This window comes from Eleutherodactylus coqui, chromosome 5, assembly GCF_035609145.1.
Source record: "Eleutherodactylus coqui strain aEleCoq1 chromosome 5, aEleCoq1.hap1, whole genome shotgun sequence".
Classification (NCBI taxonomy): Eukaryota; Metazoa; Chordata; class Amphibia; order Anura; family Eleutherodactylidae; genus Eleutherodactylus; species Eleutherodactylus coqui.
In genome coordinates, this window is record NC_089841.1 from 181,199,808 (window position 1) to 181,217,662 (window position 17,855).

The 17,855-nt window shown below is 39.9% G+C and overlaps 2 protein-coding genes across 2 annotated transcripts in view; both read left to right on the forward strand.

The window, feature by feature from the left end:
- Nucleotides 1–17,855, forward strand: part of SGSM1 (small G protein signaling modulator 1) — a 143,980-nt gene that overhangs the window by 88,122 nt on the left and 38,003 nt on the right. Inside the window, exons 10-15 of the mRNA XM_066603897.1 lie at nucleotides 2,483–2,550; nucleotides 4,686–4,849; nucleotides 6,757–6,886; nucleotides 12,139–12,277; nucleotides 13,399–13,463; nucleotides 16,426–16,571. Of these exons, the coding sequence (XP_066459994.1) occupies nucleotides 2,483–2,550; nucleotides 4,686–4,849; nucleotides 6,757–6,886; nucleotides 12,139–12,277; nucleotides 13,399–13,463; nucleotides 16,426–16,571 (712 nt within the window). The remainder of the gene's footprint in view (nucleotides 1–2,482; nucleotides 2,551–4,685; nucleotides 4,850–6,756; nucleotides 6,887–12,138; nucleotides 12,278–13,398; nucleotides 13,464–16,425; nucleotides 16,572–17,855) is intronic.
- Nucleotides 1–17,855, forward strand: part of CRYBB2 (crystallin beta B2) — a 370,816-nt gene that overhangs the window by 33,385 nt on the left and 319,576 nt on the right. The window lies entirely within an intron of this gene.

Consider the following 17,855-nt stretch of genomic DNA (forward strand, 5'->3'; position numbering starts at 1 on the left):
CATATTAATGCACTTTGTAATGTACATTGTGCATTAATTATGAGCCATACAGAAGTTATCAGAAATTATTCACTTACCTGTTCCGTTGCTAGCGTCCTCGTCTCCATGGTGCCGTCTAATTTTCAGCGTCTAATCGCCCGATTAGACGCGCTTGCGCAGTCCGGTCTTCTTCTTTTCTGAATGGGGCCGCTCGTGCCGGAGAGCGGCTCCGTGTAGCTCCGCCCCGTCACGTGCCGATTCCAGCCAATCAGGAGGCTGGAATCGGCAATGGACCGCACAGAAGCCCTGCGGTCCACCGAGGGAGAAGATCCCGGCGGCCATCTTCACCAGGTAAGTAAGAAGTCACCGGAGCGCGGGGATTCAGGTAAGCACTGTCCGGTTTTCTTTTTTAACCAGTGCATCGGGTTTGTCTCGCGCCGAACGGGGGGGCTGTTGAAAAAAAAACAACCCGTTTCGGCGTGGGACAACCCCTTTAATTAACTACTGTAAAAATTCTCAAAATGTTGGACTGTCTTATGCTGCTGATGGACATGTTGTTGTTGTTCACGACCCTTGGTGACCCTAAAGGCTCCCTCAATCCATGTTTTTCAGTTTTGCATTGCTTCTTTCAGTTGTGTGATATCCATGCCAGTATCAGCTTTGACAGTATCAGCCATTGTGTTCTTTGGCGGCCAGGTCGTCTTTTGCCACTGATCTGCCCAAGCATTATAGATTTTTCTAGCAAGAATGCTCGCATTACATGGCCAAAATACATGAGCCTTATCTGGGCCATCTTGCCCTCAAGGTCTGTCTTATGCTGCTGATGGGCATGTCATAGCATAAAACCTGTAATGCTACAAGGTAGCTGCAATGTAAATTTTTAACTCTTAACATTACCCTTTTAGGATGGGTCTCCAGCTTTAGTTATTTTAAACTGCAAAACAAGTAGACTATACGTGTTGTTTCATGTAATAGCCACCAAATGGAAATCTAGGAGACCATTCTAGGCATTCCTGGTGAGGAAGTAGTGTATCAGACTTTGCTATTATACCACTGGGAGAGCAGAATGTTTGGATGTCTTTAGCAGAATTACACCTTGGAGATCAACTTTCCTTGACTGAATGCGGTTTTTCCAGAAAATATGAAGGAGTAGATACAAGAATGCCTACCACAAAGTAGCACAGATATGCATAGAACTATTATGTGTCCTCACTACTTGGGTGCCCCTATCAACCAGACAGTAATGCTGTACTGTAAATGGAGTTTTTCTATTCCACTATATCTTTTAGGCCATGGAAGTGTATTACAAAACTGTCAGCAGCCATATTATAGCCCTCGTATAGCAATATGTAGGAAATCATGTGACTTCTTGCCCACAGCTTTGATATGAGGGTTATAGATAATCCTTTGTGACATGTCTATACATAAATTTGCAGTATTAAGTGTTTAAATGAGTTCAAAGGAGTCCTGGAAGTAATAATAATGAGACTTTATTTTCCACTTCTTTTGTGGTAGCTCTCTACAAAGGAGGCTTAAACACGGAGGTCTAATGGCTATTACTGCACGTTCACATTAGCAGAACATCTGCCTAATTATTATTACAACAGAAGTAATCCTCTCCTGTATAGAAGCTCCTAAAATCAAAACCTTTTAAAATTGCTTTTGTTTTGCAAACCCCAGTTACTAATATAAAGAGCCGGATGGCTTTTCATCCTTCGGATAGGCCATCCATGTATAAGAATAACCATGCAGGGAATTATATTCCTTTTGAGGTAGTCTATTTTGATATTTTTAAAAGTAATTTTGAAATGTCTCGCAGATAGCGCAGAACATTGCGGAAGGGATTCAAAAGTGACAGCTTGATATTTACGTTGTAAATGAACCCACGTTTTTGGGGCAGTTTAAATGCCTTTCTCATGCCGTTAGCATCATCTCAGTGCTGTTTGCAGGGCTTAATGGAAAATCTGTGTTCACAATGCTGCTTATTGAAGTGTGTACATAATCTTGCATTTCTGACATTATAATATTAAGTCATAAACCTGGTTATGTTCACATCACATGAGACTATGTGTGGTGTACTCACAAGGGAAGCCTCCCAGCAATGAAGCCCTGACTTATTCCACTATATACCATACAGTGGTATCCATGTTCCATAAGCCCCTGTGTTAAGAAGCACTTATACTGCATAATATACAATTTTTTTCTGCAGTTGCCGACTGCATAGGTTAGTGCAACAGGCGGCACCTCACACTTAATACTTGCCCAATGTATTTTTAAAAAGGCATTATTTTGGCTTCTGTTGGTATATTGGGATCGGTAGATCAGTAAAATGTATACATTGGGAATACATCAACACAGATGCTAAACGTGGTGTCAACAAAGTATATGGGATTGAGTTGTACAAAACCTTGTTAGATCTGTGCAACAATATGCAAGTAAATATTCACAGCACAATTAAACTGTTAAAAGTTCTTCTATATTTGTTTCTATCACTATTTTCTAGTGTTTATTGGGACTATGCAATGACTATTCGTCTTGAGGAAATTGTGTATCTCCATTGTCACCAACAAGGTATGCATTTGAATACTTTTCTATAGACCTAAAAAAATAAGTACCGTATATACTCTAGTATTAGCCGACCTGAGTATAAGCCGAGTCAATAAGTTTTACCACAAAAAACTGGTAAAGCTTATTGACTCGAGTAATAAGCCTAGCTATACTCGAGTATATACTAGGTAAAGAAAAATGCAATACTCACCTACCAGCTGGCGTCTGTGTCCCAGGCGCGATGATCTCCCCGGCGGAGCGGTAAGCTGCTTCAGACTTCTCCCCGCTGTCATCTCCCTGCTCTGCTTTGAATTCCCCCGCCGTCAGCGCTGTGTAGGTAAGCGCTGTGATTGGATCGAGCGCCAGCCAATCACAGCCGGCGCTCGATAAACCAATCACAGCCATTCAGTGATGTCATCCACTGAATGGCTGTGAATAATCGAGCGCTGGCTGTGATTGGCTGGCGTTCGATCCAATCACAGTGCTTACCTACACAGCGCTGGCTGCTGCGGATTTCAAAGCTGAGCAGGGAGCTGACAGCGGGGAGAATTCTCAAACAGCACCGCTGGGGAGACCTTTGCGCCGGGAACACAGACGCCGGCTGGGAGGTGAGTATTGCGGGTTTTTTGTTGTTGGTTCTTTTTTTTTTTTTTTTTTTATCTCACTTGAGTATAAGACGAGGGGGGCTTTTTCAGCATTAAAAAAATGGGCTGAAAAACTAGGCTTATACTCTAGTATATATGGTACTTTATTTTATCTGATGTAATTCGATTCTATGAAAAGGGGTTTAGTCACAAATTTCCTTTTCCACCGTATCCATTAGATTTTTAATGATTGAGATCTGGTTACCGTGAAGGCCATTACAATATGCTGAACTCACTGTCATCCTTATAGATCGAACCCTTATGGTGTGAGTTTTGTAAGATTGTACATAATCATTATGGAAGTAGCCGTTAGATAATTGGTAAACCATGCTCATTAGGTAATGAATATGACCCATTCCTTCTACCATTATGCCATCCCTTGAGATAAGGTAATTTCCTTTTTACAGTTAGTATTGCCCTCTCTAAAGTCAACTGGAGCTAAAAGGCACTATGCTCGCCTGAGTGCCCCAATCCTTTATTCTATCTCTTTGCGAGTTTCCTGACAATAAGCTTGTAGCTGGGCATCCTCACCCACAAATCTAAAACTCTCGGGATGTTTTTGTCATAATCCCAGAAGAACAACAGTTTGAGATGCTGAAACCACCCTGACTGGATACACTCATTTAAGTCTCACAGATCATGCTTCTTCCTAACCCTGGAAACTGAACCTCCCAAATACTTACACATTGAATATTTGGCATAGTGAGCAGTAATATGGGTGGATATAATGACGCAGTCATATGAAAAAGGCCCCTTGTCATGACTATTCTGTATCTGATTTCCATTGACTGATGCAGTTATCATATATAATCTATTTAATAAATTCTAGTTATTAAAGTCCTATAATTCCACCTAAAATCAGAAGTGAAAACATGACTTTGTTTCAAAGGACACTGAAACTAACCAGTATAATTTACAGGCTGCATGTCTATTTATTTATTACTGTCTTGAAGATAATTATATATGATTGCGATGGCTTTGGTGAAGACATTGACTCTGGTCAAACAGGAGGGACATTTAATATGTGTTCTACACTACAATTCTGGTGTAGAAAAGTCTCAAATTTTGCGCAAGCACTGCTTACACAGAAGTTTGCAGTTTTTCTTCATCCTGCACCAGCCAAGCCACTTTTCTAAAAAGTAAACCTGACTAGTCGGGAGGGGGAATGACTGACCCAGACCGACAATTTATTTATAATTTACACCACAAACTGGTGTAAATTAAACTAGAAATGTACTTCTGGCCGGGACCAGGCATATATTTCAGTGAAGGCGCATGGAGGTGCTAGGAGTACCCGGAGTACATGGAGAGGCGTGCACCTCTTCATGCGTTCAGTGCTCCGTGTGCTGGGGGGAATCTTACTAAAGCCGATGCAGAAATTGCCAGGCTTGGTAAATTTCCTCCTGTATTTTTGTAGCTGAAGTAATCCAAAACACTAGCTGTTTAATATGTTTTTGAAATGAAGCAGTAGTACGGATGCTAATATGTGTATTTCTTTTTACTTTCAATATCCAGTGGACAGTGGTGGCACTGTAGTATTAGTTAGTCAGGATGGGATACAGAGACCTCCTCTCAGGTTCCCCCGTGGAGGGCATCTCCTCCAATTTCTCTCCTGCCTTGAAAATGGTCTGCTCCCACACGGACAACTTGATCCTCCATTGTGGTCCCAAAGAGGAAAGGTATTCCAGATATTAGTACTTTTTGTGAAGATTTCTGAATGCCAGTTTAAAATAAAAATTCACCCAATATGTATGTTTTGACTTACCAAAGACAGTAGTATTATAGTATCTGACATGTGGACACTGCAGGCACTACACAAAACTATCAATCATCTCATGCCACAATGTTCTCCTCAAACTCCACTGATGCTTATTAAGTGAAACATTCGTTGAAGACCCCCCTCTAAGGCTATACATCACAGAAGGGGAAATATAGAGAATTAAAACCAATCACAGAAAATGGCCATTACTTACTGAGTGAGGAGTGCATATAGATGCATTCTCTCACCATGCAGGTAGCGGACTACCAAATGAGGGAGCGAATTACACCTGTGCAGTACACCGATAAGACAGCCACTCACACTGCCTCTTGATATAGAGGGGGGTGGCTGCTTGGCGTATACTCCCACACATAGTAGATACAAAATGCCAGATCATTCTGATACATGTAGTTCACCATGCAGACCAGCAACCTATTAATGACGCCATAATATTTCGGCAGGTTGCCCTGCACTTCCATCAGTGAACCACATTGGTACTGCCACCCTGGGCTCCCCCTGGAGTCTTAAAGCCACACTGCATGTGAATGATAGATAATAAATGCAAGGCATTGGTTGGATTTTGGCCAAGATACATGAGCCCACTAACCACTTCACGGTTCCTTGCGTTGGTAGTCAGCTACCTGCACGGTGAGAGGATGCATCTATATGCACTCCTTAGTCAGTACGTAATGGCCGTTTCCCCTCTAAGGCTACATTCACTTAGGTGACATCCCGCTTGCCCCTGTGAGTTTTTCATACCGATGCTAGGCGGTTTTTATTCAAAAACTCCTTGTATAGCTTTTGTATAAATGCGATCCTCAGGCGTGTGTTTCACGTGAGGATTGCAAGTGTTTCACATTGATTTCAATGGGAGACAACGCGCTGGCATGCACATCGCATGGCATGTGAGTGCCATGCAATGTCGTTTAAAGTCCCATTGAAAACTGAAAAGAACAAAAGAACATTCTGCTGTTTTTATCCTCGCAGCATCACTGTGAATAAGTCTATTCAAAAATGAGTCTCGCAACGCACCAAATACACGCGAGATTCTTGCCTGTATTAATGTTGCCTAAGGTTCATGCCATCTTGGTGATTAGATCACTTTTAGTGGTTGGATCACTTTTAAAGGATACAAATACGAAGTACATTTTCTTACTACTCACTTTGCTACTTATATGATTTGACTTTCAATTCAACTCAGTCCAGCTATCTTTTATAAATACTTGTCCAGGTGATTTTAGTATAATCTACTAGATCTGTAAGTATTGAAGCGGGTTATAGTTTGTACATTAGTTTAGGCTATGGCATACATTGTACTCTTTATTAAAGAATCTGAAAGTTTGCATTAGGTGGGCAAGCTTCCTATTAGAGCTGCATTCTTATCACATATGAGACAATAAGCGCTAGAATATGGATGTGTATTGCAGCCTCTGTTATTTTTCCTAATGACATACAGTTCAGTAATCTATAAAGCACCTAGAAGGAACATTTTCACAACTCGCTCATCTCTACATTACATTACATTACAAGTGAGAGAGAGAGGATGAAGACCAAGTTAACACTGATGGATCCGAAATTAAAGTCAGTTTTGATCTCACTATATATAATTTATAGAGGCTGCAGAAAGCACACACGGCTAAATTATTTATTAAATCATATTGCAGAAATAGTTTTCAGGCTAAAATACATGCATTAAAGTAAGTAAAATGCCCCAAAGGTGCCCATAGCCTTTAAATGTGCAACTGCAGGAGCAAATAAGTATCATTAGTGTTTTTTTCATGTCTAGTCAACTTTTGTCTAATATTTTAGCATCTTTATGTAACATAGGGCAAAGTATTTCCCAAGCTGAGAAAGAGAAGTCCTCAGGGTTCCTCAGAGTCCGCCTCAGACAAGGAAGAAGATGAAGCAACAGACTATGTTTTCAGAATAATATACCCAGGGAGTCAATCTGAGTTTGGTATGTACAGATTCATGATATTATATCAATAGAAATTGATACAAAACATTTATTAGATGTGACTTTTCTTCCTTTACTTTTTTCCATTTATACATTTCTTTACAGATTCAGCTTCTTATTCTTTTGCTTCTTCTGCTGCCCTCCTCCTTCTCCATCCCTTCATCTTTTTCTTTCCCCTTCTTCTTCTCCCCTTACTTAACCTTCTTCTCCTCTTCCTCCTCCATATAATTATTAATATTCCCTTAACAACCACCGTATAGTTTTGTTTTTTTATAGAGGCTGTTCTGGGTAATTTTGTTGCTTCGCCTTTTTACTGCAGCACTTCAGAAGAAGTTAGCAGTGTTGTTTGCACTGCTGACTTAATGCAATATATCTAGGTGGATTTGAGCTCCCTCCCTCACCCCATTGCACGCTCCCCCTTCCTTGCATGCTATTACCAAATAATGGCCTCTGGGTCTGCCATGTAAAAAAGCCTATAAGGCCTGTCTGTCATTGAGAAAAATGACAGGTAAACTTAATACACTACCTTTTTAATGCAATGTATTAGCTAAGCTGTCAGAATATTGAATGTTCAAGTCTCCCAGTGGGAAGTGCAATTAAAGGGGTTTTGTCTAAAAAAAAAAAAACCCAAAAAACATTTCTATACTCGCCTATTTCTTCCTTATCAGTCTCCTTACCACATCCTCTCCTCACTGAGCTTCTGCAGTGCCCTGGGGTCTCCTCACCGCACGCCGGCCGGCTTGTTATGAAGCTGGCATTCTTAGCATTCTCTTCCTGCCGGGTCAGTGAAGGTCACATCCCTGTGCTGTAGCGTTCACTGGCTAGAAAGTAATTCTGATCTATTGCTGAGACAGCTCGCATGAGCAGTCTCTGAAGTAGATCAGCACTCCCCCTGCTGACCTGTGAACTAGCTTGACAAAGACCATAAGGGTCGAAACGTCGCTGTATGTTTTTTGTTATGGGAATATAAATTGGAACATTCCCTTTTGCACCTACATATGTTTACAAGTTTCTTTAATATCTTGGTCACTTCAGGGGATTACTGTTCAGGTCCCGCTTTGGCTACTGAATTTTTTGAGTCCTACCGAGAGTGGATTACTTGATGGCGCTGCTGGTACAATTTTGTTTTTTGATTTGCTGGCCTGTGAACTGTGACAAAACGAACATTGGCTGGCAGGAAGAAGACTGCCAGCAATGTACGTAACCTCACAGGAAGGAGAGGAATCAGCCAGCTGGAGGTGAGGTGGCACACCCGGACTGCAGGAGACAGGAGAAGGTGCGTAAGTTGAAGATCTGATAAGTACACTGATGGGGGAGGAATAGGTAAGTATAGAATTTTTTTATTTTTTTTAATGACCGAACCCCTTTACGGAAGAAAAATGTTTTCACGTTAAAAAAACAAAAAAGAAAATTGACACTTTTTCACTAGAAAGTAATTACGGCAAAGTCATAAACAAAGAACCCCAACAAAACTAGTATTACCACGTAGGCAATGACCCATATTATAAAGGTGTTATGTTATTTATCCTGCATGGTGCACACTGTAAAGAAAAACAATGCAAAAATTGACGATTTTAATCATTCTGCATCTGAAATAAAAATTCAAATAAAAAGATCAAAAAGTTGCATGCACCCCAAAATGGTACTAATGAAAATGTCGACTCATTCTGTAAAAGGCAAGTTCTTATAGAGCTCAGTAGACAGAAAAATAAAAGTTATGGCTCTCTGAATAATGCGATGCAAAAAAATTACTTTTTCTTTTTCTCTAAAAAAAAAATGCTATATTGTACAAAAGTAGTGAAATCTTACCCCAATTAATGAAAATGTCTGCTGCTTCTTCAAAACCAAGCCCCCAAAGAGTTCCATAAACATAACATTAAAAAGTTATGGCTCTCTGAAAATGGTTATGAAAAATTATTTTATAATTTTTCTAAACTTAATCTAACATAAACCAAATTATATAAATTCAGTATTGCTGCAACCCCAAAAAGACATTACATTTGTAAAATCTCTCTCAAAAATGTCTCTTTTTATTCTATTGTAGATTTTTAATTTATGTCTCATGCATATGAACACTCATTGACAAAAACAATCAAGCACCTAGAAGGAGTTGTTGGAATCAAAGGCCGCCTGCAGATTATCTGTGCTCCTGCAGTGACCACTGCGGCTCACCTGCTCCAGCGTCTCCTCCGCTCTTCTATGTGCCGGCTGCCGCCCAGCCGGCGCATGCGCAGGGCGGAGCCTGCTCGTCACTAGTGATGTTTCTGATAACACGCCACAATTTGTTTTCCGTGTGTGATGTCACGCGGACAAATCGTGGCTGTGTGCATAGGATTGCAGTAGGGAATGCAATCCTATGGCAGTGGGCACAGGCGGAAATTCTGCGGGAAATCCCGCCGCGGAATTTCCACCTATCTGCAGGAGGCCAAATGGACCTTTATGTGTGATTGTAACATTGTTATGAGTGATTACAATATCAAAGCAAAAAGGATTATTTTATTGAGGAAAACTGAACGCTTGAAGGGAGAATCTAGTACCCTGTTGTATTGCCTCTAGCTTAGATCTAAGATGCGATACAGGCGGGCATAGAGGGTCTACTACTATTGTACTGCCTCTAGCTTGGATGTAAGATGTGATACAGGCGGGCATGGAGGCTCTAGTACCCGATTGTACCGCCTCTAGCTTAGATGTATGATGCAATACAGGCGGGCATAGAGGGTCTACTACTATTGTACTGCCTCTAGCTTGGATGTAAGATGTGATACAGGCGGGCATGGAGGCATACAGGCTTTGTATGGTATCCAGTGGCATATCTGTCCACATTTGCTGTGCTTATCGGATGATCAAATGCTCCTCTCTACTGGTGGTCTTTCAAGGGTGACCTGAGCCCCGGGGTCACCTTGTTTTATGCCCTCATGTATCCAATGGTCTCAACACCCCCCCCCCCCCCCAACAATATTGTCAGAACAGCTGAGGTGGTGGGCGGTTTTCCAATACGACCATGCAGCTCCTTGCATTCTAATAATGTGCCCCCTCTTAAACTCTGTTAATTTTTACATAATTTAATGTGCTGGATTGTGAATGCAATATTGTATAATACAGAATGTTATGGGGGAAAGTGGGCTAAAACTCCCTAGTACTTAAATGGTTAAAGGCAGTCACATTCATTTCCCATCCTAAACCTACATGCTTATTTCACCAAGGAGAGATAAATAAGAGGATTCCTGGCACTTCCAGTGAGGATCCTTCTTTTCACCAATACACATTAGACTGTTGCCTGATCCCACATAAGTAAGCAGGTTTTGCTAAGTTCTGTGTAAGGTCACCTGGGATGGAAGTTCACAGAGTATATTGTTTTATGGCTTAATTTTTAACATGTAATCTTGTCAAAAGTCACACATATAGCCGAAGGGAATAAACATGATTGAAACACAAAAACTGGACTAATGGAAAACTTCTCTTTTATACAACATCAATAAGTAGTATAGCTGGCATGACTGTATAGTATTCTCATTGTGCTTTTCCTTTGTTTGTAGTTACTGTACATCATCATTTTCATCCTTCATTAAAACATCTCCCATGTTTCACCTCCACTTGCTATGTGATGCCAGCAAGTCAAACTTCAGTGGTCCAAACATATGCTGAGAAGTTCTACCATACCCCGACCATGCCGGGTCTGCTTTAACACACTTTCTTAGTAATTGTATGTGCTGGTACCACCATCATTCCCAATATATCTGATAACTTGTGTTAGCATGATTTTATCCAGTATTGTAAAGTATATTATACAGCAGTATACAAAATACTATATATAGGTGTTATACTTTTATCCTTAAAGGTGGTTTTTGGAACTGCTTTATTGGATTGGTGGGGCTCGACTTTCAGCACCCCTGCTCTTTAGCTGTTTGGAGGTGTGTGGTGCACTGGCAATAGCTGTGTTTTTTTTTGTTTTACGTAGCTATGTACACCTGCACATCATAAATTTAGTATCAGCTGTGCTGGGAATTCGTTAATTGTGCCATTCAAGTTTTTGTTTACTCTGTTGCTGTACAGTATCAATAAACAGCAACATGATGGCCACCAGCTCATACTACTTCCTTTCTGATATTGCACTAGCTCATTTTTAAGTGCTTACAATTATGGGTAATACATGTGCTGCTTCTAAATAATTTGGGGTTATGCAGGTTCTCTTAATTCGTGTTCAGTCAGCATTGATATAAGGGAAGGGGCCACCATGCTTTAAAAACACGGCTGAGTTGTAACTGCGATGCTGCCAAGAGTTCCGCTGTCATGCAACTCCGTGCAGCTAGCAAATTAATTATAGTAGATAGGCTTTTAATTGTAAATGTATGCAAGATTTTAGGCAAATCGTATGGTCGTTAACAACCTAAAGCCAGTTTGCAAAATAATTAATTTGCTATCTGCTTGCATGACAGCGAGGCACTTGGCCACATCACACGGCGGCCACCATGTGCTAACAACTTCTAACCTTAATGAAGATGAAACGCCTGCATTACAGTAATTGATGTTACCCAATTACAGTTTTCATGCACAGCATTTAATCGGGTTATGTTTTCCTAATGACATTAATCAAATTCTATCGATGTGAAATTCTCTTTTGTTTGTGTTTCTCCTAGTATGTGGTGTATGTATGTAGACAACATTTTATGGACTTCTCTAAATGTGCACCTTCCAGACCTGGTGATTATGTAGCCCCAAACAGCAGAAATAATATATTGGTTGAAAAAGATTACGTATTAACTAGGCTATTATAATAAATTGAGTGAATCCACCTGAAGCTATGAACTTCAGCTTATACATCTAATTTATCAACTCCATTTTTTATTATGACCATTGGCAGCCTCATAACCATTTTAAAAATTGGTGCTGTTAAGCAATTGCTATATAGGAGTATACGGTATGTATGGCATAATCTGGATTCATGAGTTTTTCTTTGCATTCGTTCTGACAGACTAGACCTCTGGCTGAGACTTTGGAAAGGGCTATGAATGTATCCAGTAGCATCACAATTCAATCGGTTGCCTAAAAGTCCTCATAGATCTATTAAAATGTACAATAGTGCTGCAATGCTAGGCAGTTTCCCTTTTCTCATGAACAGTGCACATTCGTGATTATGTAACAATTGCTGATTAAATAAGTTTTAGCACATGCAGTGATTTGCTCCAGATTATGAAAATTTGTTTTCAAGCCAATTCCTGGTTGGACTGTCTGATAATTTGTTTTCTCTGTAGTGCCTCAGGATTTTATAGATCCTCAGGGGGTTGGGTTACCTTCAATGTGGCAGCCCAGTACTCGCAAATCCTCCTGCTCCTCATGCTCTCAAAGTGGATCTTCAGATGGAGGCCCATCCAATGGGTGCAATCATGAGAGGTATGTTTGATAGATGTCTGCAGGCCTAAAAGGTAGCATCTTAATAGAAAAGTTATTCTCAGAGAAGTTCTACAGAGGTTCAAGCAATATGCATTTCTTCATTTTCTTCACTCTTCTTTTCATTTTTTATTTTAGATATTGGGGAAGATTTATTAATACTGTCTGATAATTTAGTCAATGCAAATTTCGACTAGATAGTCTTAAAATATACCAGAGTTATCACAGTGGCTCTGCCGAATGATAAATGCATTCACATTGCATTACTTCTCCTGAGCTGTAGCCTGTATTATAACCCAAAGCTGTGTTTGCAGTATTGGGGCTAGTTCACACAAGCTCTAAGGGTTGCAGTTTCCTACTCCATTCAAGGAGCAGTAAAGTGGCAACCTGTCTTATGATGGAAACGAACTATACCGAGTGGGCACCATTAATTATATTGGGGTCCAGTCAGTTTCCATTTGGCTGTCCAGTATTTTACAAGACAAAATTGCATATGCTATTTCGTCCTGCGTTTTAGCAGAAATCTGTGATGGAGGTTCCAAACGTAACCTTCGAAGGTCATGTGAATGAGCCCTTACTGGTCGCTATTGTTAGCGCTCAGCCACTCAATTGAGAGACACCTTTAACGGCTTGAATTGGCTTAGTTGTGGCGGTGTACTTTAGGACCTTTTACACTGTCCAGTGATCGGGCAGGAATGTTTGCAGGTACATTTGCTTGCCTAATCATCGGGTCATGTAAATACACCCACAATCAGCAGCTTGCATTAAATTTCTATACAGTGCCTTGGGTACTACACTTCCCAGACTGTAAATCACCAGAGCTATCTCTGTGCAAGCATATATGGTCACCAAGGAATTTTGGAAAATTCTGAATCCTGCAGTTCCTGATTATGATACAGGCTGTAACTTAGGACCAGTACAAAACAAGAAATATAATTTATTCACAAAGTTACTCCTTATTTTATGAAGTTTAACTCTTTGAAAAACATTTTATATAAAGAGAAACCTGCACTTTCCATTCAAAAATGACCATATACTGATAAATCAGAATTTAGATTGTATACTGGTGGTTTTATATTCTAGCATGAAAAGATTTGTTAACATGAAACTCTTTTCTATTTAAGAGCGCCTCTTAAAATGTTATGCGACAATATGAAGTACCAAATTGTCTCCAGAGCCTTCTATGGGTGTAAGTAATCTATATAAAGTTTTATTTAATAAAGCTTTTACTCTAAATAGATGACAAAAGCCAACCGGTTTTCTATCCATCCACATGTAGCACATCCAATGACAAGCTCCACACCAATGTGTTTTGGAATGGATTAACAGTGATTGAAACTAGAAAGCCTTTTGACACAAAGTACATGTTTTGTATAGCATTAGGTCTCCAAAATCCACCTAGGTATGATCTTCTGTTATTGCTATAGGCATATATTGGATATAAAAAGTCTACACGCCCCCATCAAAAACATGGCATCTTGTTTTTGTCATTTTAAAAAATCTGACATAGATGATTAATTTTAGTTTTTTTTCTTCCTTCAATGTGACCCATTATATGTACAATTACATTGAAGAAGAAACTCAAATCTTTTAGGGTAGAAAAACAACAAAAACTAAAAAAAATGTGGTTGTATAAATATGCACACCCTAACACTAATACTTTGTTGATGCACCCTTTGACTTTATGACAGCATTCAGTCTTTTTGGGTAGGTGTCTATTAGCATGGCACATCTTGACTTGGCAATCTTTGCCCACTCTCCCTTGCAAAAGCGCTTCAAATCTGTCAGATTGCAAGGGCATGTCGTGTGTACTGACCTCTTCAGGTCAACCCACAGATTTTCAATGGGATTTAGATATGGGCTCTGAAAGTTGTCTACAAGAAAATCTGTGGACGAGGAGGAAAGAGAGGGATGGAACAAAACCCATATGGTCGTGTTTATTGTGAAGTATGAAACTACATATGTGGTGAAGAGAGTAGAATGGTATCTTCAATGGTGGAGATGCAGCGTGAGCAGATGACGCATCAGCTGAGTGGGCATGATAGAGCAAGAGAATAGGACTAAAAACTGTAAGTGGAGAAGGCGCAATACTCCAGGTTAAAGCATGTAGGAAGGGACCAAGGGTGTGGAAAACTCCTTTTATTTAATAAAAAATGTGCTCGACATATGAAACCGCGTTTCTGGGATAACCCCTTATCAGTTCAGCTGGTGTTTAAAATATACAAGCAATTGGTGGGTCCCAAAAAGGGTTAATAATGAGATCCTTATTTCCTTTAACGTTCCCTTTAAACACCAGCTGAACTGATGAAGGGGTTATCCTTGAAAGATTTTCTTATGCTGATCACATATTTTATTACCCACTTTAGGACCAAGCGCTGTATATATACGACGCTTGGTCCTGGGCTTTAATTCTGGCTGATAGCAGAAGTATGGCGTGGGATGAAAGGTCTTGCTCCTGTGATCACACCAGGAGCAGATCAGGTCCTCAGATGTCCGAAACAGATGAGGACACAGAGGAGAAGAGAGAAGCAGTTCTTATCCGCTTCTACCTTTTCCTTTCCAAACTATATAGCGCTCAATGAGCACTAAGGAGTGAAGGTGGAAGTATTACTTGTACCATGCGACCCAGGAATCGCATGCCCGCCGGGTGCTGTCTGTCACAGCAGAGATACTGGGTCCGAGACCCTAATCAGTTCTGTTAATGAGTGATGTCAAAACAGGGGATTGATTTCCCTTATAACTGGGGCTCCTATGGATGCCCCAGCTGCAGTGGAAAAATATGAAATTTTTTTCTTAAATGCCAATGTTTGGCAGGGGTCTTATATTACATCGTGGATTCTTGGGGGACATAGATGGTGAAAATAATTAGTTACAAAAATGAATTTTAAAAATTGACAGAACAAAATAAAAATGTATACATAAAAATGAAAATGACCTACTGCTGACACCAAAATCGTTGCCATGTACGCCCTATCCAAAACTATACAAATTATATATCAAAATATCTGAAACAAAATGAGGGACCAAATCCCATACTTTATTTTAGCGTAAATATTAATCAACTGAATGTAAAAAAAAAATATATATATATATATATATATATATATATATACTTTTTTAGGCATTTTACTTCCAATAAAACTAAAAAAAACGGGAAAAACGTTAGCGAAGAAGATGTAAAAAAATGTCCCTATATGTCATGGGGAGAAAGACGCAGCAAAAATTATTTTGGTAGCTGAAGAAAAAAAGTGGGTAGTTAAACCACCACATGGGTAAAATCCTTTAGGACTAAAACACCCTGGTCCTTAAGGGGTTAAATAAGAGGAGAAGTTTTCCACACCTTTGGTCACTTCCTATTTGTTTTAACCTGAAGTGTTGCGCCTTCTCCACTGCCAGTTTTTAGTTCTATTCTCTTAAAAGAAAATCTGTCTTTGTTGCCCATAGCAACCAATCACAGCACAGCTCTCATTTTACCTCAGCAGTATTTTAAACTTTTTAAAATAAATCCATAGTACAAGCAAATGTAAGAAACTTATTTAAAATATGCTGCTTTCAACACTTATCAGCAGCCACTTCCCTTCCCCTGCACTTATTGCTGACTCTGTATGTACTGATAAGGTCCATACACTGTACACAGACAGATCAGATTACAGCTGCAGCCAATAGAAGTCTTTTGTGTGTCTCTTGCTACTTCTCTCCTCCCAGCAGCGCCTTTCTCCCCCTTTCTCCTCCTCCCTTCCCATAGACTTCTGCAGCTATTATGTGATCTGTTAATGTATGGACTTCTGTGTATGTTTCTTATCAGTACATGCAGAGTGAGTGATCATTGTAGGGGGAGGAGAAGTGTCTGATAAGTGCAGAAAAAAGCATTTTTTACTTAAGAAAAAATAAGCTATGCATACTTTTATATTTGTTTAGATTCACTTGTATTCATTTATGAGAAAAAACGTAAACGTTATTTATTTTTTTTATAAATGTCGAAAAACAAGGATAATTCTGTTTTTTTTTTCTTTCTGCGGTTTTCTTTTTATTTCATTTATAGTGAAGTTTTTAAATTTACTTTACAATTTATAATAAATGCTGTTTTTATAGCGAAAATGTGGTTATTCTTTATTTGATAAATCTTTATTTGATAAATATTTTTATCATAGGGCTCGCCTACTGCAGACATTTGTCTACTGTGAGAACACATTTATCTGCATTGGTAAATCATAAAATTGTAAATCCTGATGTCCCAGTAAATGCAAGTTTTGGCCTTACTTTAGAAATGTGGCAAAAATATTTAGAAGATAGTACGGTGAGTAAATAAGTTTTTATGGAAATTTGCTTCCTGCCACTTGAACATAATGCAAAGTATAGATTAGATTGTTTTGTAGCATTCTTATTTCTACAGGGCAGTTTGAAACTATGGAGACCCAGAGTGCGTTTTTTTTTTTTTTTCAAATTACCAAAACAATCAAACAAGAATAATTTAAAAGGCTCAATACAAGTAATATAGTAAGTGGTTTCTCCAAATTCAACATAAACTGCAGTGGTTTGGCCTGGTATTGCAGACAGTGTTACCACGGAAGTGAATGGGTACTTGTCCTGTAATACCAAGCCGGGCCAATGCAATGAGAATGGAGCCGTCTGCTTGTGTAGAAATCAGCTCAGTTAATTGGCTCTGTAACCAACTGATCAGCAGGGGTCCCAGTCCATGGGCTCCCACAAATCTACTATTGATGACCTATCCTAAGAATAGATACCTTTTAATGAGTATTGCAGTCTCAGAATTATTTAACTCCTTCAAGACAAGTGTCTTTAGTATTTAGTAGAGGACCCTATTGCTGTTATGACCCACTGCAAATGTGTTATATAGCCAGACACCAACTTCTGAGAGTGTTCTAGAGGAAACGTAGCCCGTTCCTCATGGGCAATGGCCTGCTGTTGACTAATATTCTTGGGTTTGCGTGTTGCAACCACCTTCTTAAACTATCACTAAAGATTTTCTATGAGGCTCAAGTTAGGTGACTGACGGACACTCCAGAGTCTTCCAAGATTTCTTCTGAAACCAAGATTTGGTGGACTTTGAGGTATGCTTGGTATCATTAGCCTGTTGGAAAGTCCAATTAGGCCCTAGCTGCAGCTTCCTCACAGATGCAATTGTGTTTTCTCCTAGGATTTCCTCATATATGATTGAATGCATCTTGTCCTTCACATGCTGTCGGTTTCACTTTAGACCACAGGTGTCAAACACAAAGCCCACGAGCCAAATCCGGCCCACCACCTCATTTTCTGTGGCCCGCCGGCTGTGCACAAAGTTCCCTCACCCTCCGTGCTTCTGTCAGTAGGCGATCATCTATCGGCTTGTTCTGTCTCAGTAGAGCAGGCAGTAATAGAAGAGTGCTGATAGCACACTGACAACGGCCGCAGAGGAGGGAAGAAGACTGCAGAGAACATTATCTCTGGTGCAAGGAGAGCAATGCTAAGGAGGAGCAGCTGCAGGGTGAGAGCATGGTTAGCGCTGACCTCCTCTCACTGATACTACCTCTGTTCATGGCTGCAGACCTGGGGAGACATCAGGGGCCCAAGTATGCAGGAG